At 48.6% G+C, this 22,015-nt stretch overlaps 1 protein-coding gene and 1 pseudogene across 3 annotated transcripts in view; both read left to right on the top strand.

The window, feature by feature from the left end:
- PGPEP1 (pyroglutamyl-peptidase I) overlaps window positions 1–21,059 on the top strand; it is a 36,721-nt gene extending 15,662 nt beyond the window's left edge. For 2 of the 3 annotated variants that reach the window (XM_040241167.1, XM_040241168.1), the window contains exons 3-5: window positions 6,918–7,034; window positions 12,083–12,315; window positions 16,479–21,059. In XM_040241167.1, coding sequence (XP_040097101.1) covers window positions 6,918–7,034; window positions 12,083–12,315; window positions 16,479–16,671 — 543 coding nt within the window. In that variant the 3' untranslated portion in view covers window positions 16,672–21,059. The remainder of the gene's footprint in view (window positions 1–6,917; window positions 7,035–12,082; window positions 12,316–16,478) is intronic. The other variant, XM_040241169.1, reaches the window with a different exon arrangement.
- Window positions 1,573–2,213, top strand: LOC120864263 (annotated as a pseudogene).
- Window positions 21,060–22,015: the final 956 nt, after the last annotated feature.

Genomic DNA, 22,015 nt, shown 5'->3' on the forward strand with positions numbered 1-22,015 from the left:
GCTCTCAAAATCCCTGCTGGCCGTCTGTTCTACATATAGTAATGTGCGTGTTTCTGTGCTCCTCTCTCAGTTCGTCCCACCCTCTCCTTCCCCCGCTGTGTCCGCAAGTCTGTTCTCTGTGTCTGCGTCTCCATTGCTGCCCTGCAGATAGGTTCATCAGTACCGTCTTTCTAGATGATGGAATATATATGCGTTAATCTATGATACTTGTCTTTCTCTTGCTGACTTAGCTCACTCTGTGTAATAGGCTCAGGGTTCATCTGCCTCATTAGAACTGACTCGGATGTGTTCCTTTTAGGGCTGAGCAGTATTCCATTGTGTGTATGTACCGAAGCTGCTTTGTCCATTCACCTGTCGATGGACATCGAGGCTGCTTCTGTGTCCTAGCTGTTGTAAATAGTGCAGCAGTGAGCACTAGGGTACATGTGTCTCTTTCAAGTATGGTTTCCTCAGGATTTATGACCAGTTGTGGGATTTTTGGGTCATATGGATAAGGCTACTTTTAGATGTAAGAAAGGATAAAAAGGAAAGAAGGGTCTTAGCCAACGGCAAGTCCAAACCCATTTACAGTTAAGGAAAGCAAGGCACCCTCAGGAGTGTCAAGTACTTGCCTAGGCTCGGCTAGTTCGGTATTTGTTCTCAGCCCATGCTTGAGCTGCTCACTTGTTCAGCTGACATTCATCAGCGTCTAATGTGTGTACATCCTGGGCTGTGGCTGGGACATTGACCTGTGGGGTTGAGAGAGCACGTAAAGCAGGTTGGGCTTCCAGAAGGTCTTGGGAGGTTGAGACATAGGGCTAGAAGTCAACTGACTCCTCAAAGAGAGGGAAAAAGCATTTTAAGCAGAAGGAACGCCAGTGCAAAGGCCCTGAGGCAGGAGTGAGTCTGGTACATAGGCGACTGTACTGGGGAAGTGGAGCAGAAGGGAGAGGAGGGCAGCATCCAGACCTCCAGGGCATCATGGGCCAGGTGGGGAGTTAAGGGTTTTATTCTGAGTGTGGCAGGAGTCACAGCAGGGAAGAAGCAGGAAAGGCTGTGAGATGATTTTATTTTATTTTTTTTTAATATTTATTTATTTGGCCAAGCTGGTGCTAGTTGCAGCACATGAGATCCTTCGTTGTGGCATGGGAACTCTCAGTTGTGATATGTGGGATCTAGTTCCCTGACCAGGGATCGAACCTGGATCCCTTGCATTGGGAGCACAGAATCTTAGCCACCAGATCACCAGGGAAGTCTCGTGATGTGATTTTAGATTCTGCCTTGGGTTGGGAGGATCCCCTGGAGAAGGGAATGGCAACCCATTCCAGTATTCTTGCCTGGAGAATTCCATATATAGAGGAGGGCCAATTCAGGAGAGGAACTGAGATTTTGTTTCTAATCAACTTGCCAAACAAAACGTGTGCTGTGCTGTGCTTACTCCTTTCATTCCTTAATGATGATGGATGTGCACGCGTGCTAAGTCGCTCAGTCCTGTCCGACTCTGCGACCCCACGGACTGTAGTCCACCAGTCTCCTCTGTCCATGCGGTTCTCCAGGCAAGAATACCAGAGTGGGCTTAGCAGTGCAGTCAAGATGCCTCGTGGAAGCCGAGGCCATGCTTCTGCACGGCCCCTCCTGCCAGCCTCAGATGAGAGCAGTGCCCAGGCCAGTGCCCGCGGCTCAGCCACCAGCAGCGGCTCCTCCGCCTGCTGCTGGCTCCCCTGCTGCTGTTCCCCAGCAGTCAGATCTGATGGCCCAGCTGGTAACCACTGCTGCCAGCGCGGATGTGGCTTCTGGTCATGCCATCCTGGGGGGCTTCAGTGGAGGAAGCAGTGCTGAGCCCTCAAGGCCTGAATCACTTACCAGAAGGCTCAGGGAACCCAGCCGGCACAGCTGCAGCAGAATGGCCCCTGCTTCTATGAGGTGAAACAGTTTGTAGAGTGTGCCCAGAGCCAGGGTGACCTTAAAGTTTGCGAGGGTTTCATCAAGGCGCTGAAACAGTGCAGATTGGCCAACGGATTAGCTTAATCAAGAAGTGCCAATTGAAGACGTGAAAAATCACCTCTCGACCATGTTGATTTAGCGATTTAAGTAAAATTAATAGTGAAGATACGAAGTGTGAGACCACCCGTTAAACTTCTCCTTAATCATTAATAGCTTTTGTGCTTCAGGATTGCAGTGGAAGAGGGCGTTGTCACTATACAGAAGTTCATTGAGATGGTATTGAGTTTGGGTTTGGGCAGAAGAAGCAGTTGTGGCCTCTTAAATGTGCTTTTCTGCTGTTATTGTTTGTGAACTAATTAGAATAAAGTGATTTTCTTTCTTAAAAAAAAAAAAAATACTAGAGTGGATTGCCATGCCCTCCTCCAGGGAATCCTCCCAACCCAGGGATCAAACCCTGGTCTCCCTCATTACAGGCAGATTCTTTACCGTCTGAGCCACCAGGGAAGCCCAAACAAAACTTGGGTGTATCCAATCAGCCTCAAGCAAAGTGGTCTGTAATGTCTTTTTTTGTTCTTTTGCCCACACCAAGCAGCATGTGGAATCTTCCCTGGTAAGTGAAGTCGCTCAGTCGTGTCCGACTCTTTGTGACCCCATGGACTGTAGCCTACCAGGCTCCTCCGTCCATGGGATTTTCCAGGCAAGAATACTGGAGTGGGTTGCTATTTCCTTCTCCAGGAGATCTTCCCCACCCAGGGATTGAACCTGGGTCTCCCACACTATAGGCAGATGCTTTACCGTCTGAGCCACCAGGGAAGTCCTTTAACCCCTGGACCTCCAGGGAAGTCCCAAATCTTGTTATTTTTAATGTGTGGCCATTCAGAATAATCGCCCTGGGCATGCAGTGCAGAAACAGGGTGAATATTGATAAAATCATGGGAGTGGGAACAGGGAGCACAGAGCTAAAACTTCCAGCTCTTCTCAGGGGTTCAATGGTGTAAAAAACAGTATGGTCAGGTCGAGGTCGTGGCTGTGTGCCAGGAGCACCAGGCCTGTCTCATCTCTGGATCTGCAAACCTTTAAGGAAAGTGCCCCCTGATTCCCATCTCCACAGATCGGGGAGCTGAGAGAACAAGGGAGCATGAAGAATAAAAGTATTAGTGACCAAGAAAAATGACTGTGCAAGAAATTACATATTTTACAAAGTTTTTTCTTTAGTGTGTTTTAAAATAAATTTCACATAAAATATAACCCCCTTGTGCCCCAGCCATCTACCCACCAGTGTCTGCAGCTCACCATGCACCAAGTTTGCATTCTACCCTCATCTCTCCGGCTGTGGAATTTCTTGGGGGCCCCTCCTGATCTTACACATCACTCGGCTTGGCAAGAGCGTTGGGGTCCTAGTTCCTGGTGTTGGCATTTGAGACTCCCCCCATACCCGCCACTACCCTCCAGATGTCCTTGTCTCCAGGTGACCTTGACACACCCTCTTTGGGGAGCAATTTGGAGTTACCTATCAGTGAGGGGGAGCTTCCCAGGTGATGCTAGAACCTGCCTGTCAACGCAGGAGACATAAGAGACGTGGGTTTGATTCTTAGGTTGGGAGCATCCCTGGAGGAGGGCATGGCAACCCACTCCAGGATTCTTGCCTGCAGAATCCCATGGACAAAGGAGCCTGGCGGGCTACAGACTATGGGGTCTCAAAGAGTCGGACACGACTGAAATGACTTAGCACACAGCACATCAGTGAGGAGAGACCCGCCTTTCCTGGATGCTCTCTAGAGCAACTGCAGTCGACGGGGCACAGAGTTGGAATAGCATGGGTAGGAAGGTCAAGGGCACTGGAGAAGGAAATCCTGCAGCCGCTGCAGGGGATGCAAGAACTCACCTCTGGGGACTTCCCCTGGTGCTCCTGGAGCCCTTCCCCTCTGACTGGGGCTTGAACCCGTGCGCCGCAACTTGAATCAGGCCAGAGCTCATGGTCTTCCAACTGAGATCACAACACCTGGTTTAAGGACTTAATGAAGCTCAGGTTCTTGAGGTCTCATTGCAGAAAGAATTCAGTGAGAGACAAAGTGAGGCAAGAAGTAGATTTATTAGTGTAGGATGCTTGGAAGAGATGCAAGCGGGCAAGCAAGGGAGCTCTGCCCTAAGGATTAACTGGGCTACAATTTTATAGTCAGAGGAAAGGGGGCGATGAAGACTGCCTCCCTCGAGTGGATGTGAGGCTTACGTCACTAGCTCTTCCTTCATTTCGGGCAGGAGAATATCTGACCCTCTGAGGTCAACTCAGAATATTGTGATGCTTGTTCAAATCAGGGGAAGGGTGGTGGGGCTCCCCAGGAGGCACTCAGTCAATTCAGTCGCTCAGTCTTGTCGGGTTTCCCTGTCCATCACCAACTCCCAGGTGGCGCTAGTGGTAAAGAACCCGCCTACCAATGCCGGAGACCCCAGAGACACGCGTTCAGTCCCTGAGTAAGGAAAATTCCCTGGAGGAGGAAATAGCAACCTGCTTTGATAGTCTTGCCTGGAAAATTCCATGGGCAGAGGAGCCTGGCGGGCAACAGTCCATGGGGTCACAGAGTCAGACGTGACTGAGCATATATACATACATAAAAGGGTGGTGACATTTTTCTTCCACCTAATGGCCTGGGGCATATCTCATGCTTTTATTTTTGGCTTTATAGTTAAGCATGCTGTTTCATTCCACGACATTCCAATAGCTTACATGAGTGATCATTAACTTACAGTAATCTCCCCAAAGTTCCTAGGTTTCCCTCTCTACTCTCTATCCATAGTCCCCTCCTGGAACTTCCACAGTCACTTACATAACTATCCTATTCTGTCCCTGCCAGTCCAGTGGTTAGGACTCCACAAGTTCACTGCCAGGGGCCTGGGTTCGATTCCTGGTCGGGGAACTAAGATCCCAGAAGCCATGTGGCATGGCAAAAAAAAACCCAACAAACCCAAAAACCCATAAAAACTCACCTCTAGTGAATCCCACACGTGTTAGGTGTCCAACTCTTTGTGACACTTTGGACTACAGCCCACCAGGCTCCTCTGTCCATGGAATTCTCCAGGCAAGAATATTGGAGTGGGTTGCCATCAACTTCTCCAAGAAAATTTTCTGGGTCTGCTGTGCACTGGGCCTTGTGCCAGTCTAGGGGAAGAAGCCCAGTCATGAGCACTGCCACACTGAGAATCTGAAGAAAACACCTGTTTCCACAGAAAAGTACCCCTGTGGTGGTCCATCAGTAGCCCCCTTTTCCAGATATTTATATCCATGCGGCTATGCTCAGTCAATGCCTGACTCTTTGCAACCCCATGGACTGGAGCCCACCAGGCTCCTCTGTCTGTGGGATTCTCCAGGCAAGAGTACTGGAGTGGGTTGCCATTTCCTCCTCCAGGAGATCTTCCCCACCCAGGGATCAAAACTGCATCTCTTGTGCCTTCTGAATTGGCAGGCAGGTGGATTCTTTACCACTGAGCTACCTGGAAAGCCCCGTTTATTTATGTAAATATATATATAATATATGTATATCCATATATATACCTATGGATATAGATTTTTTCCATTACAGGTTGTTACGAGATATTGATTGTAGTTTCCCGTGCTATACAGTAGGTCCTTATTGTTTGCCTGTTTAATATATAATAGTTCATGTATGTTAATGCCAAACTCCTAATTTATCTTTTTCCTTGACCCCCCCACCCCCTTTGGTAACCATAAGCTTTTATCTATGTCTGTCAGTCTGTTTCTGTTTTGTAAATAAGTTCGTCTGTGTCATTTTTTTTAGCGTCCAGATAAGTGATAAGGATAATATCCTCCATCCATGGGATTTTCCAGGCAAGAGTACTGGAGTGGGGTGCCATTGCCTTCTCCAAATATCACTTATACAATATTTGTATTTCTCTGTCTGGCTTACTTCACTTAACATTATAATCTCTAGGCCCATCTACATCGCTGCGAATGGCGTTATTTCATTCTTTCTTATGGCTGACTAGTATTCCATATATATACATATATATAACACACACATCTTCTTTATCCATTCATCTGTTGGTAGATATTTAGATTGCTTCTATGTCTTAGCTATTGTGAATAGTGCTGCTATGAACATTGGGGTCATCACAGCCCATTTTTGTTTATAATCCATGATGTTCTTATACCTCTTCATTCCTGAGATGGTTAGAGACTCTAATGAGTTGGGTCCATCTGTAAATATGTTGGACCCTGCTATGTGCTATGCACAAAGATCATAAATAATTCTTAACAGGTATAACAAAGGAAGACCATAATAACAAACAGCAAGAATAATAGTAGTAATGGTAGCCAGTATTATTTGAGCACTTATAATATGCTAAGCATTGCAGCATTGCTTGAAACTCTTTAGTGTAAATTAGTTCCTTCAATTATTACAACTACCTTGTGAAGAAAATACATCATTATCCCCATTTTACAGACAAGAAAACTGAGTCAAAGAGAGGTTAAGTGACTTCCCCAAGGTCACATGTGTACTCAGTCACTCAGTCCTGTCTGACTCTTCACGACCCCATGGACTGTAGCTTGCTAAGCTTCTCTGACCATGGGATTCTCCAGGCAAGAATACTGGAGTGGGTTGCCATGCCCTCCTCCAGGGGATCTTCCCGACCCGGGGATTGAACCTGGGTCTCTTGAGTCTCCTGCATTGGCAGGCGGGTTCTTTACCACTAATACCACCTGGGAAGTCCAAGGTCACACAGGGAGGGTTCAAATCCAGGAGCCTAGCTTCAGAGGCCACAGCGCCATGCTGCCGCCCACGGAGATGCTGAGAGAATGGGTGGAGAAGGGGCTGAGGGAGGAGCTTTGGGCTGGATGAGCACGGGTACCTTCCTGCTCTGCCGTGAGTCAGGAGCCCTGCTTGTTTTCTGAGGACAGATCAGCTCATCCCCAGAGATTGTATGATCCCTGCAGCCTGGACCTAAGACCACAGCATTGCCTCTGCTTTTGCTTTCAGGAGCTGGAGAAACTAGGGCTTGGGGACAGCGTGGATCTACATGTGTATGAGATTCCAGTGGAGTATCAGACAGTCCAGAGGCTCATCCCTGCCCTGTGGGAGAAGCACAGTCCCCAGGTGAGTGGGGTGGAGGCAGGCGCTTCCCTATCAGGATCTGCAGGTGGTTGCCCAGGATGGATGGTTTGTGTGGCCTTGTTCCTGCTCTGACCACATGGTTGACACCACAGTCTTATCCCCCCAGGTGCCACACTTTTCTGGGTTACCCTTGGAGGTGAGAGAGGAAAGCAAACATCTGAAACTTCACAGAGGCTGATTCTGTCCCACTAGAGTTATGTATCAGCCACAACATGTTTCATTATAAGTGACAGTCAAAACACACCTCAACCGAGCTTGAGCATCAATGTTTGTATGCTTCAGGTATAGCTTGATCCAGCTGCCCACCCAATGTCATCAGCCTCCTCTCTTGACCACTCATCTTTGCCTTGCACTTTGCTTTTGTTTTGGCAATGATAGGTGGCTGCTGACTGATATCCTCTCAACTCAGCCCCTCAGCAAAAAGAGAATACCTGTCTTCCAAATAATTCCCCAAAGTCTATAGCTGATTCTCATTGACCAGCTTGGGTCACGGTCCAGTCCCTGAGCCAGTCACTATGGCTGGAGAAGAAGGAACGCTGTGATTTGTGAAGCCTGGATCCCACATGTCCACTCTGGTGGCCAGGGGGTGGTGTCACCTCTCTCCAAACCTCCTAGAATGAGCAGGAGTCGGGAGAGGGGGTGGTGTTTCACAAAGGGAGAATCGCTGTGGGAGGGAGCTGTGACTTTTAACCGCATGTGATGGATTGGAGGCCAGACAGGCAGGGATCACACCCTCCTACCAGAGGTAGCTGTGGCCCAGCCAAGACCCTGGGCACAAACTGCGTAGGAACTTGGCTGGTATCTCTGACAAGTAAGGTCCCAGTCTCCTATGGGGCCCCCAGTTTTCCACTGTAGACTGTTATTTCAGATTCTCCAGGGCTGGCTAGAGGCATCTTCCTTTTTAAGGAGCCCTCTCATTGCCCCTCAAGTGGAATTTGCCTGTTTTTACAGAGCGGGGCCTGGAGGCTTAGTGAGAATTGGCTGAAGTTTCTTTGAATGAGCTTTTTCCTCTACTGTGTCTATGCAGCCCTGCCTTATTCTAGTTAAAAAGAAAACCTCATGCATGAAAATGTTTTTAGGAAACTTCTCACCATACAGAATGGCTTCCACATGCCTCAGTTTCCTTCTGTGACAGGTGGAAATAATAATAGTCAAGATTCAACCCAGCACAGATCAAAAATATTAAAAAATTCCAGGGAATTTCCTGGTAATCCAGTGGTTAGGACTCTATGCTTCCACACCCTGGATTCCATCCCTGGTTGAGCAACTAAGGCAGTGCAGAAAAAAGAAAAATTCCTGAAAGTTCCAAAAAGCAAAATTTGAATTTCCTTGAGTGGGAAGCTATTTATTGACATAGTGTTTACATTCTGGTGGGTATTATACGTAATCTGGAGGTGATGTCATGTATACAGAAAGATATGAGTAGGCTATGCAAATACTAGGCCATTTTAGATAAGGAACTCAGGCACCCCCAGATTTTGGTATCCAAGGGAGGAGAGGAGACCTGGAAGCTATCACCGATAGATACCAAGCCAAGGGGTGACTGTAGTACTGAAATTCTACCACCCAGTTCAGTGTGTGTAGGGGATTATCTGCACACCATGAAATTCCTGGACAGCAGCTGGGAGTCCTACAGTTCAGCTCAGTTCTCACACTCCAGGACTTCGCTGGCTCTCTAGTGGTTAAGACTCCGCCCTTCCACCACAGGGGGTGTGAGTTAGAGTCCTGGTTAGGGAACTGATCCCACATGCCTTGGGTGTGGCCAAAAATATAAAAAATAAAAAGAATCAAATTCCACAGGTTAAGGACTGCCCTTCAGATTCCAATCTTTTTTTTTAATTGAAGTACAGTTGATTGACAATGTTGTGTTAATTTCTGCTGTATAGCAAAGTGATTCAGTTATACACACACACATACACAACACTTCTTTTTAAAGCTATTTTCCATTATGGTTTATTATAGGATATTGAATATAGACCTTGTTGTTTATCCATTTTATATAAAATAGTTTGCAGATGGCAGTCTTAACTCCAGGTTGTTACCTGTGCTTCTGTCCAATTGACTTTAAATCAGATCCCTTCTTTGGGTTCAGTTAATTTTGCTGAAGCGGCTCACTACTCAGGAACCCATTTACTCACTGGATTATCAGTTTATCATAAGGACACGTAACTCAGGAATAACCACTCAGATGAAAGAGATGCGTAGGGCAAAGTATGAGGGGAGGTGTGTAGAGCTTCCACGCCCTCTCTGAGTGCCCCACTCTCCCCAAATCTTCATCTGTTCGCTAATTTAGAAGCTCTCCCAACCCTGTCGTTTAAGGGTTTTATAGAGGCTTCATGACATAGGCATGACTGATTAATTGTTTGGCCACTGACGTCTGGACCCTCTGTCCGGGGCCTCTCCCGTCCTCTGAGGTCTGGGGGACAGGGGTTGGAGTTGAAAGTTCAGTGGCTAATCATGTGGCTCGTTCCCCTGGCAACTAGCCCCCATTCTAAGGTGCTCTCCAGATAGCTCATTGGACTTCCCTGGTGGCTCAGTGGATAGGAATCTCCCTGCCCGTGCAGGGACACGGGTTCGATCCTTGGTCCAGGAAGATTTCACAGGCTGCAGAGCAACTAATTTCGTGCACACAACCACTGAGGCCCATGCACCTAGAGCCTGTGCTCCACAAGAGAGGCCTCTGGAGTGAGAAGCCGGAGCGCCGCAACCAGACGGGAGCCCCTGCTCTCTGCAATTAGAGAAAAGGCCCACAGCAGTGAAGACCCAGTGCAACCAGAAACAAATTTTAAAAATATATTTTTTAATGACCTCATTAACAAAACAGGGTATTTCCTTGGCAGTCCAGTGGTTAAGATTTTGCACTTCCCTTGCATGAGGCATGGGTTTGATCCCTGGTCAGGAAACTTAAGATCTTGATACCATGCGACCCCCCAAAAAACACAGCAGGACACCTTTATTGCTTTCATCACTTAGGGAACTCTAGGGGTTTTAAGAGCTCTGTGCCTGAAATAGTGGACTAAGAACAAATAAATATTTCTTTTTTTAAGATTTTTTTTTTTGGATGTAGACCATTTTTAAAAGCTTTATTGAATTTATTACAATATGGTTTCTGTTTTATGCTTGGCTTTTTGGCCACAAGGCGTGTAGGATCTTAGCTCCCCAAAAAGGGATCAAACCCGCACCCCCTGCATTGGAAGGCGAAGTCTTAACTGCTGGATCACCGGGGAAGTCCCTATATTTCTTACTATAGATCAGAATATCACCAGTACCAACATCCTGCGTTTGTGGTGGTGATGAGGGAGACGAGGCCAGAAGGGTGAAACGGTTCCTTGGCCTACCCCAGGATTTCTCAGCCTCGCTGGGGCCAGAGCCTTCCCTGTGGCGGGCCGTGCTGTGCACTGTAAATGGGGCTAAGCACCTTACCTGGCCACCACCCATTAGATGCCAGGAGGTCTCTGTCTCCAGTTTGATACCCCATAATGTCTCCAGATACTGCCAAACCCCTGGTTGAGAACTCCTGGCCGACAGCAGGCTCTCAACAGTGGTTGACTGGTCCCATGGTTATTGTCATCACTCACATCTTCACACACTTGCCTCTGCGTATGCAAATGTGCCCACCTGCGAGTACTGTTTCAGCAGTGCACTTCATGGTTAGGGCTTTCCGGGTGGCACAGTGGTAAAGAATCCGCCTGTAGAGCAGGAGATGCGAGAGATAAGGGATTGATTCCTGGGTCGGGAAGATCCCCTGGAGTAGAAAACGGCAACCCACTCCAGTATTCTTGCCTGGAAAATTCCACGGACAGAGGAGCCTGGTGGGCTACAATCTATGGGGTCAAAAAGAGTCGGACGCCACTGAGCAACTGAGCATGCGCTACACGGATTCGCGGGACTGCTGTAACAGTTGACTGCCAACGAGGTATTTTAAAACAGCAGAAATTTATCTGCACACAGTCCTGGAGGGCGGAAGTCCACAATGACAGCGGAGCTGTGGCTTCTTCCAAAGGCTCTAGGGGAGGATCCTGCCTGTCTCGTCCAAGCAATCCTTGGCTTGTGATTGCGTCACTCTGTCCTCTGCCCCTGTCTTCACGTGACTTTCTCCTTCCCTCTCCCTCTGTCCCTCCTCTGTGTGTCTCTTTTAAGGGCATTTGTCAATGGATTTCGGGTCCATCCAGATAATCCAGGAGTACTTCATCTTGAGATCCTTTACTTAAATGCATCTGGCGTGACCCTTTTCCCAAATAAGGTCCCGGTCACAATTTCTAGGTTTAGCACAGGGACAGACCTTTCTCGTGTGTGTGTGTGATGGTGGCAGAGTCACCATTCAGCCCTATAAAGTCTAAACTGCAGCTGCTGGTTTGTTTTTACATTCACAGATCACCGTGTTATCTGGTGCTGCTGGCTTATGGGGCACCAGGTAACAGTGTTGGTGCCAGGCAGCCAGTAGCAGATAAAGCCGCCCGGGAGCTTTTAATTGCACAGGTTGTTAAAAATTCTCTCTCAACATTATTTTAATAGCTGAGTAGTATTTAGTAATTAATACAGCCATTCTTCTATTATTGGGCTTGCTATTCATTTCCATGTTTTTTTTTTTCATTTTTATAAATTACACTGAAGTGACCATTGGCAGATTATTATCTCTTTGACTATTTTTAGGTTAGATTCTTGGAAATTATACCTTGCCTTTTGCATCTGGCAATATGTCTTGAAGATTATTCCATAAAAAATTGCCTTGAGCATAGTAGCTCATAATTTATTTAGTCAACCCCCCTCCCCATGAATGGCCAATTAGATTGTTTCCAGTGTTGTGATGACAAAGCTCCTATGAACATCTTGGCATATTTCACATTCTTGCATGTTTCAACCGGCACATCTTTCTGTAAGAGTGATTGCAGGATCTATTCCAGCAGCAAGATGTCAGAAAGCACATAACCACCAGCAGAGCTCTGTGAGGGTACTGTCCTCTCCTTGGCCTGGGGGGATTCCCCAGCCCCATGACCAGACCTTATTAAGCTGTACCCATCTGTCTGCAGCTGGTGGTGCACGTAGGAGTGTCAGGCATGGCAACCGCAGTCACACTGGAGAAGTGTGGACACAACAAGGGTTACAAGGGCCTGGACAACTGCCGCTTCTGCCCCGGCTCCCAGTGCTGTGTGGAGGACGGGCCTGAAAGCATTGACTCCATCATCGACATGGATGCTGTATGTAAGAGGGTTACTACGCTGGGCTTGGATGTGTCAGTGACCATTTCACAAGATGCAGGCAGGTAAGGCACCATGGGGCTCCTGTGGTGTAGGTGTGAATGGGGTTTCCCTCCTATCAGCCCAGGCTGAGTGTTGAATAAGCCAAGTGTGTTTGACTGTGACCTCTTTGGGCCAAGTGCTAACTTATTTATTTATTTAGTTTTTAACTTTTGGAAAGGTCATTGATTTACCACTTGATAGACTATTTATTTATTTTTAATTTTTTTAAATTATGAAACACATTTACAGGAGACTTGGAAGATACAGAACAAGGTTACATATAGTTTCACTATGTGTTAGTTGCTCATTTGTGTCTGACTCTTTGGGATCTTATGGACTGTAGCCTGCCAGGCTCCTTTGTCCATGGACTTCTCCAGGCAACAATACTGGAGTGGCTTGCCATTCCCTTCTCCAGGGGATTTTCCCAACCCAAGGATCGAACCTAGGTCTCCTGCATTGCAGGCAGATTCTTTACCACCTGAGCCACTAGAGAAGCCCAGTTCCTCTATATATTACAATTATTTTTTAAGTAGATAAATTAAGATTTTTAGTTGGAATTTCAATATCAAATCTTCAAAAATTAATAGAATGAATATACAAAGAAGTAGAAGGATATAGTAGACCTGAAAAGCGCTGTGAACCAATTCAACATAATTAAGATTTATACAATTTTCACAGAGCAGTAGGATACAAATTCTATTCAAGTTCCCATAGACTGTAAACTAGGAGACATTGGAACATATCCAGGGACGTAAAACAAGGTACAAAAATTTCATGGCCTAAAGGTATTGAAATCAAAGCACAGACTATTTAAATGGTATGGTCGAGAAGAGTCTGACATGACTGAAGCGACAACATACACACGTGCTAAGTCACTTCAGTCATGCCCAACTATTTGTGACGCCCTGGACTGAAGCCCGCCAGGCTCCTCCATCCATGGGATTCTCCAGGCAAGAGTACTGGCGTGGGTTGCCATGGCCTTCTCCAGCTTTCTTCCCGACCCAGGGATCCAACCAGCATCTCTTCCATCTGCATTGGCAGGTAGATTCTTTGCCACAGAGCCACCAGGCAAGCCCAGCACACACACATAATACTTTACACAGTAAACTTTACATAGGATTTCACAGTATATAATTCTCAATGTGCATAAGGCACACAGCTAAGTATGTATTCATAACAGGTCCCTTCTGCAACTCACTATGTGTGGCTCTGCCCACTTTTCCCAGCCCAGGCCCCTGGCATCTCCTGGCCGTGGCCCCGGCTGCCTCTGCTGTTCCTCCTGCCACCTCTGCTCCAACCCTGATGGGCCTTCTCCCCTAAGCAGCCAGTTTCTGTATTAGCTTCCTGTGGCTGCTGTAGCCAACGACCATGTTGGTGGCTTAGAACAACAAACGTTTATTCTCTCCAGTTTGGAGGCTAGAAGTTCAAAATCAAGGTGTCAGCAGGGCTGGTTCCTTCTCGAGGGCCTGAGGGGGAATCTCAGACCCTCTCCTGGCTTCTTCTGGTGGCTTCTGACAACCCTGAATGTTCCATGGCTTGAGATACTTCAGATTCATCTCCACATGACTTCCTCCTGGTATATGTCTTCACATGGCCTTCTTACAAGGACCCCAGTCATTGGATATAAGTCTTACCTTCATCCAGTGTGACCTCATCTTAACCAATTATGTCTGCAAAACTCTATCTCCAAATCAGGTCACATTTTGATGTTCTAGGTAAACAGAAATTTGGAGGAGAAACTATTCAGCCTATTAGAAAGTTAGAAAGTTTTATTTATTTAAGGCAGATGAAGTCCCTAACTTGCTTAATTCTTCCTGCAATTCCCACTGCACTGCAAATAAAATCCCAACTCTCCACCATCCACAGGGCCTGTGTGGCCTGGCCCCTGTCTGCCTTTCCAGCCTCCTCTGCCTCTACTCTCCCCTCGCCCGTTGCCTTCCACACCCGCAAACCACTCTCCTCCTGTCCTCACACACCTCAAGCTCACTCTGGCCTAGGGCCTTTGCACATGCTATGGCCTCTGCTCAGAACTCACTTCCCGCTGGTAAGACTGTTTCAGGTCTTAACTCCACGTGTTGGCTCTTTGGGAAGGCCTCCGCCGCCTCCCAGACTTCTCTGTTCTATGCGCTCTCGACACCAAGTGCCTCAGTTTCTCAACAGCGTGTACACCTCACCAGCCCAAAGGCAGCAGGTAGCAAATTCAGTTGACGGAATGAAGAAGTAACTGAATTTACCATCAGTCTTTTTTTCTTTTTTTAATTGAAGTGTAGTTGACGTACAGTGTTATCCATTACAGATGTACAGTACAGTGATTCACAATTTTAAAGGTGTATGGACTCCATTTATAGTTATTATAAAATATTGGCTAGATTCCCTGTGTTGTACAATATATGCTCTATTTTTGTAGCTTATTTTATACCTAATAGCTGTATCTCTTAATTCCCTACTCTTGCATTGTCCCTCCCTTCTCCTGTTAGTCTTTTTTAAAAACTTTTTTTTTTTTTTTTTGACTGGGCCATACACCTTGTGGGCCCTGTCAGTGAAAGCCCGGAACCCTAACCACTAGGCAACCAGGAAGCTCTCCTGAAGCTAATTTTAAGTTACTCAGATAATTCTGAAATATATTTTCATGTGTTCCCCTTGTGAAAGATTCTCTTGAACTCTCTGTCTCCCCACCTCACTCCCTGCCAGGGATCCCTCTGTTTAATCAGACTTAAATCGTGACACTTCCTTCTTAGCACACACGTTCCTATACATTATAGGACCCTTGGTGTGCTGCTTCTGCCTTCTGTTCTGCTTGGCTTTGCTTTTCTGTGGATGACGTTACATGGTGTGGATTTCCTGAGAGTCCGCTTCCTCGGTTTCATTCGTGGGCGTGTGCTCCGGGTCTTGGTGAGCTCTGTCTTCCTGTGGATGCACCACAAGCCTTGTGAGCCACTGCATAGTACCCCACTGGGCAGCTGAACCGGTTTACTAAGTCATTCCTCTGTCAGTGGACGGCCTTCCCCGGTGCCTCAGCTGGTAAGGAATCCGCCTGCAATATGGGAGACCTGGGTTAAGATCCCTGGGTTGGGAAGATTCCCGGAGAAGGGAGTGGTTACCCACTCCAATCTTCTGGCCTGGAGAACTATACAGTCCATGGAGTCCCAACGAGTCAGACACGACTGAGCCTCCTTCACTCACTGTCAGTGGACATTTAGGTGGTATCTTATTCTATTCAGGCCTCTATGCCCAAAAAAAATCCCAAATGGGTAGCTTGTAAACACCAGAAAGTTATCGCTTATAATTCTGGAGGCAGGGAAGTTCAAGATCAAGGTGGCAGCCCGCTGGCATTCTGATGGAGGCCTTCCTACAGGTTGCAGACTGCCGACTGGCTGTGTCCTCCACAGGGTGGAGGAGTTTGGGAGGGGACCACCAGTGTTCACATTCTAGCAGTTTGCTTCCTCTTTTTCTGTTTTAAGACATCATGCTGCACCGAATGCCTTGCTCATCATTCTGCTCTGGTGCACATGGTTCCTGAGATAGATTCTAAAACCTTGAAACATCAGGTCATAAAGTCTGTGCATTTGTAATTTTTTAAAACATTTTTTTAAAAATTATTAAAGTATAGTTGATTTACAATATTGTATTAATTTCTGCTGTACAGCAAAGTGATTTATATATATATATATATATATATATATACATACATACATACCTTATCTATGTGTGTGCGTTCGTATGTGTGAAAGTCTCTCGGTCATGTCCGACTCTTTGCCACCCCATGGACTGTAGCCTGCCGGGCTCTTCTGTCCATGGAATTCTCCAGGCCAGAATACTGGAGTGGGTAGCCGTTTCCTTCTCCAGGGAATCTTCCCAACCCAGCTATTGAACCCAGGTCTCCCACATTGCAGGCGGATCCTTTCCCATCTGAGCTACCTAGGAAGCCCGTATCTATGTGTATGTGTATATACATGGTATATATATATATATATACATATATTCTTTTTTGTATTCTTTTCCATCATGGTTTATCACAGGACATTGAATATTGTACACCTGTAATTTACTAGCCTGCCAGATTGCCCTCCCAATCTTGCAGATGACTGGTGAGGTTGAGGGGCTGTCTTATGATGGATTTGGATGGAACATTCACTCTCTAACCCCGTTTTGGTCTCCCTCCCATCCCCAACGCCTTATGGCTTAGGTACCTCTGCGACTTCACCTACTATACTTCACTGTACCAGAGTCACGGCCGCTCAGCCTTCGTTCACGTGCCCCCTCTGGGCAAGCCGTACAATGCAGACCAGCTGGGCCGGGCACTTCGGGCCATCATTGAGGAGATGCTGGACCTCCTAGAGCAGTCAGAAGGCAAAATCAACTGTTGCCATGAACACTGATTGCTGCTTAGGCCTCCCAAGACCTCATCCTGCCAAGGACCCTGAGAGAGATGTTCGCCCTCCAGGCCCTGACCAGGAAAGACAAGCCCATCCAGCGGGAGATCTGATTTGGATCAAATATGCCAGCTTGCACACCTCCTCTCCCTTTTTCTCTGCGTAAGCACTGGTTGGTTTGAAGGCAGCAACTGAAGATTTTTTTTTTTTCTATTTCTCTTTGCACCTGGGGATACAGCTGGGGCGGTCAGGAAGCTGGGAAGTCCTGATTTCTACCGAGAACCTCAAAAAGGTGGATCTCTACTCTGCGATCCCATGGCTGGGGCCCCCTGCTTTTCTAAGTCTATGGTGGAAGGTTTCCAGAATTCCCTCTGTCCATGACTGTTTTCTTCCCAAATTGAACATCCTCATGAAGACCCTTTGCCCTGATCCATGTCCCAACAGCCTGGACAGCTCCGGCAAGGACCAGCTTGGGATCTGGCATGGGTTCTTTTTCTTTCTTTCTTATTCTGTTTTTAAAAGCAATAGTGCCAGTTTGGGCACAGAGTTATTTATATTCCCTTTGGTTAAAATGAGGGCTTTAGCCGAACACAAAAGTGTCTTTTCTCTTTCCCGGAGTGCAGCTGCTTCTGCCTCTGGCTTTGAACACTGGACCTACATTTTTTGTTTTTGGGGTGACATTAAGATCCCCGTGTTCAGCGGGGGTGGAGGCTAGGCCCTTGGCCAGACCCCGGGGAGAGGGGGTTGCTGCTGCCCCAGGAGCCTGAAAGGGTTGCCTAGTCCTTTCGTCAGCCGAGCTGTGAGCTGCACCCACGGGGCCTCCGGAGCTGGGCCGCTGGTGGGAAAGCAGGCTGTCATTCCAACACGCACTTTTTTTTTTTTTTTAACATGTAAAAGTGTGTAGCAACTACAAACATACCCCACATCCGGCCTGGATTTTCAGTCTTGGTCTTGGGGACCAGCTTCTTGTTTTCCTTAAGAGGGGGACAGAATGGAGTCTGGGGGCTGAGCTCCGTGTGTGCTGGTGTGTTTGGCTGGAAGGGCCGCAGGGCAGCCAGTGAGCTTTGGTGTAGCTGGGTTTGGGACATGCCTTGGACTTGGTAAATTTTTATCTTACTTCCTGATGACTTTGAACTGACCAGCCAGGGACGCGCATCTCCCAGGAGGCAGCTAAATTCAGCTGGACCTTGACACCCGTCAGAGAGAGGGGCCTGGCAGCAGCAACCATGAGGAAAACAACCGTTTGGAAAGTATTCTTCTGTTTCTTTGGAGAACACGCAGCTTTGCCACTTCTCTCTGTGTGAGGCGTGCTGGTGTCTGAGATAGCGTTAGATCATGTTGGTGTTTCCCAGCAGGCGCTTCTTTTGAAAACAGCTGAGATTTTTGTTTTGTTTTCTTAAATGTTCACCCTCTTTCCCTCCTGTTTCGATGCCCAGGGTAGTTGCTGCCTCCGCTGAGCCGCTGTGTCACTCGGAGACCAGGTTGATGGGTTTCTGAGTGAAATGCATTTTCTGAGTCCTGTGTTTTCTCTGGAAGGGAAGTGTGATGTGGGGTCAGCGTATGGCAGTGGGTGTGGGGCATGCCTGCAGGGTGAAATGATCGGGACCTTCTCCCTCCTCCACGCCAGCCCTCCCTCTTCCAGGAACTCCTCCTCCACACCCCCAGTCTGTGTTTGCAGTCTCCTGAGGAATCTGGAGTGTTGGATGCCATTGTATCCACTCAGCCAGCTTCCGTGAGCAGAGCTTGTGGCTCTTTTAAATGAGGGTCTCCCAGAGGTCCCATTCAGAAAGGCATTAAACTCTAATGAGCTCTGTTCTCTAAAGGTCTGATCTGGGGGACTCTGACGAAGAAGTGGATCTAGGCAAGTTGGAGAGGGGAGGAGGGGCTGGAAGTGAGTCAGGTTCGAGCTAAGCTGGGTACCCACAGGAACCCAGACACACCATCCCCAGGTTCTGCATTTCCATCTTTCTTTTGTCCTCATTTCTTCTGTCTGTTTAAAGCAAGGTGAGATTCAGCCGCTTAGAGACGTCACTTACTGTCTGATCATTATCGAGTGTGTGTGTCATCGTTCTGTCCCTGCGGTGGTGGTAGATTTCCTCAGCGAGTCAAGCCAAAACCTTGTCCTTTTCACGATGCAGAGCATATAGCTCGTTTTTATTTAACTAGACAGCCATTAAATATTTCACTCGCTCCCTGCCAGCTTTTTAATGTTCCTGTTTTTAATTATTTTTATCTGTTTCCTTGTGGGCAAACTCATCCATTCACTCCATGGCGTATCTGTCTGCATTTGTTGGGTCCTGGACTGAAATATCCCAGTGTAAGAAAGGGGGGCCAAGTCCCATTACTTCTCCCTTGTCATTTCAGAGTCTCAGATTGTGGGGGTGGGGGGGCGCAGAACAGGCAAAAGGATAGTTCTGTGAAGTGGGCGCAGCCTGGCAGATATGAAGGTGAGCGATGCCAGAAGGGGTGGGTGCAGTGAGTGTTAACGGTGGAAAGATGGGCTGAGCGACGTCGTGGGAAGGGTGGTGGAGGAAAGGTGAAAAGTGCTGCTGAAGAGTGGAGGGGGTCCTGTCTCTGATAAGCTCCTGTGGCGGGTACAGAGGTGGGGGGGTGGTGTCAGGTAATGGCATCTCCCTTAGGATGCCAGAACCTCAGCCCCCTGTAACTTTATTCTTCTCTCAGCCCCTTCGCTTCCCCCCTTCCCACCAAAGAGAAGGTCGGCGGTCTGTGCGTGAGTATGTAGTTTGAAAAAGAAGCTTAAAAGAGTGGATAGAAAGCAAGCAAGGTGGGAAGAAGCAGCGATCCCAGTGGGTGAGCTGGGCTTGCTGACACCCGACTCGTGTGGCCCAGTCAAGAAACAGTCAAGGTCCCAGCCACTGCGAGACACTGGGCCCCGGGGCAGCGGAGGGGCAGGAACCCCCAGTCAGTGCCACGTTTTGGGGGAGAGATCAGACTCTGACCTCTCTGATAGTTTCAGCAAGAAAAATAGTTTTTCGCTACCCTGCTCTTTGCTGGTGTGAAAACTTCTCTAACAGAAAGGACCTGCTCAGGGGGATGACTCAAAAAGTATACATGTGATGCCTTTTTGTCATCTTGGAAGTTTCTGCCAAGAAGCCAGGCCAGAGGCTGTGCCTGTGCACCCCCCAGGCCTGTGCTCCCCACCCCCTTCCCAACTCAGGGGTACCTAGGATGGGGAGGGGAGCTGCTCCTGGAAATCAGCCCTCCACACAGGCCTCTTTTTTCTCTGCTGCTGTCTAGACTGTTGACATTTGACCTCCCTGCCCCTTGGAGTGTGTGAACCCAGAAGTCCCTTGTCATTGTCTGGGTTGATGGAACAAAGCCTCATTCTTCTCTGTGGCCCCAGCCTCCCCCCTGAGACCACTGGAAGCTCTCCTGAGCCTGCAGCCGGCATGGGGCACTGATGGAGATGCCTCCCCCCGTGGCCACGAACCCATGGCCTTCATCCACAGGCTTCTGTGGAGCCGCAAAGGGCTTTGGTTTTATATCTCCAATTAAGTTTCCCTTCTCCTGGAACAAGTGCCTGGTAAAGGGCCTGGGGCTGCCACTGGGAGGAGAAGCATCTCTATTTCCACAGAAAGTGTGTTAGAGGCCAGGATCCCCCTCTCAACTCCACGTCTTGTGAGTCGCTTCTTAGATGAATGCCACTCAGAGACTCCATTCTCCAATTCGAGGGCAGTGGTTGCAGCTGAGTTTCAGGAGCTTCCAGACCTCGAGGGGCTCCAGTCCAGCCTGAGCTGCTCCCCCGACTTGAAATCCGTTTCCCCTCCTCCCTCTCCTCACCCAAGCCTTCCCTTAAGCTGCCCAGAGATCCACAGAAGTGCCTGCCCCCGCAGCACACGTGCGGCACAGAGAGGGGAGACAGGACAGGAAAGAGAGAAACACCCCCAGACCTGGGCTCCCCGCTTCCCTAGGTGGGGCTCACCCAAGCCCTTCACAGGGGTGGGACCTGGGCCAGGGGCTTTTGGGTCCTGCACGCTTTTGAGGAAGCCCCAGGGAAAGCTGGAATTGGGCTCTCTGCCCGCAAGGCCTGGCTGGAGGCCACAGGAGATCCATCTGGGTCTTGGGGGTAACCCGGCATGCTTCCAGGGCTCCCTCCACATCTCAGGTTTCTGTCTTGTCCTAAATCTCTCTCCAGGAAGAACCCTGCTTCCTGGAGGTGACCCTGTGTCCTGTCGCCAAAGGAGAGACCAGCCCCTGCCGCCTTGGGGTGGCCTCTCCCCGACCCCAGGGAGACCCCTTGAGTGCCTTGTCTGAAAGCCCTGTGTCTGGGACCCCAGGCCAGCCAAGGGTCTGCCAGACTTTGCTGGTGGCTGGGCCCTGGGACACCCCAAACTTGACATCCCAGAAAGCAAATAAACAGTTAAAATATGCAATCTCTTGTGTGTCTTTATGAGCAGCTGGCATCCACTAGGGTCACCCTCAGCCTGGGGTGACTGGCTGGCAGCGGGGGCCCCGAAGCGCCAGTGTTTCTGTCCTCGGCGTGAGACCTGCTGCTTGGTTTACAGTGGCTACAAGTGTGCCGAATGGATAATGACGAAAGCATTTCTGTGCTGGGTGTTCTTCCTCCTACAGCCAACCCCCTGCTTTTGTTTTGATGCCCAGAGAGGTTGAGTAACTTGCCTACAGTCACACAGCAAGGGCGGGTGGGGGGCCGTGCAGGAATTTGAATCATGATCATGTTGATCCCCTGGGGGTGTGGAATCCTGTGGAGATGCTGTCACCACTGTTTACAGATGGGGAAACGAGCCTTTGTCAGTTGAAACCCTGATCCCAGGGAGAAGAGGAGTGAGAATGGGAACCCAAGCTGGCTTGCCTGAAGCTGAGAAGCTTGAATTCTAGAAACAGGATTCAGTCATCCCCTTGTGTCTGTCCTCAGCCAGAATGGGGATATTCCAGGATCAATGGCCTTCTAAGAAGGGGCTTCAGCAATAAAGAAATGGCTTGTCTTTGGGAACATGGGTCCTAGGGGAGGGGGTGCTGGCTCCAAGTCCCTGAGGTCCCAGGGTATATACACCTCCCAATGCATAAGTAAGGTACGGGAGGTAGGGGACAATCTGAGTCCCATTTCACTGAGCCTCAGTTTCCCCATACTCAGGCATCTTACGTGATGCCTGGCACATAGTAGTTACTTAATAAGTACAGATACTGTTACTTCCTCCTCTAGGAAGCCCTCCTGGCTGTCTAGCTACCTCCTCTGCCTCCCATAGCTGCCTGCTCCCCAACCCATCCCCATGCCAGCGTGCTCTGGGTGGTGACTGACCGGTCCTGTGGGAGCCCTGAGCACAGTCAGATCTGTCTGGGGTCCCCTGCATGTTGCACCCAGCAGCAC

The sequence above is a fragment of the Oryx dammah genome, unplaced genomic scaffold, assembly GCF_014754425.2.
Source record: "Oryx dammah isolate SB20612 unplaced genomic scaffold, SCBI_Odam_1.1 HiC_scaffold_5, whole genome shotgun sequence".
NCBI classification, from domain to species: domain Eukaryota; kingdom Metazoa; phylum Chordata; class Mammalia; order Artiodactyla; family Bovidae; genus Oryx; species Oryx dammah.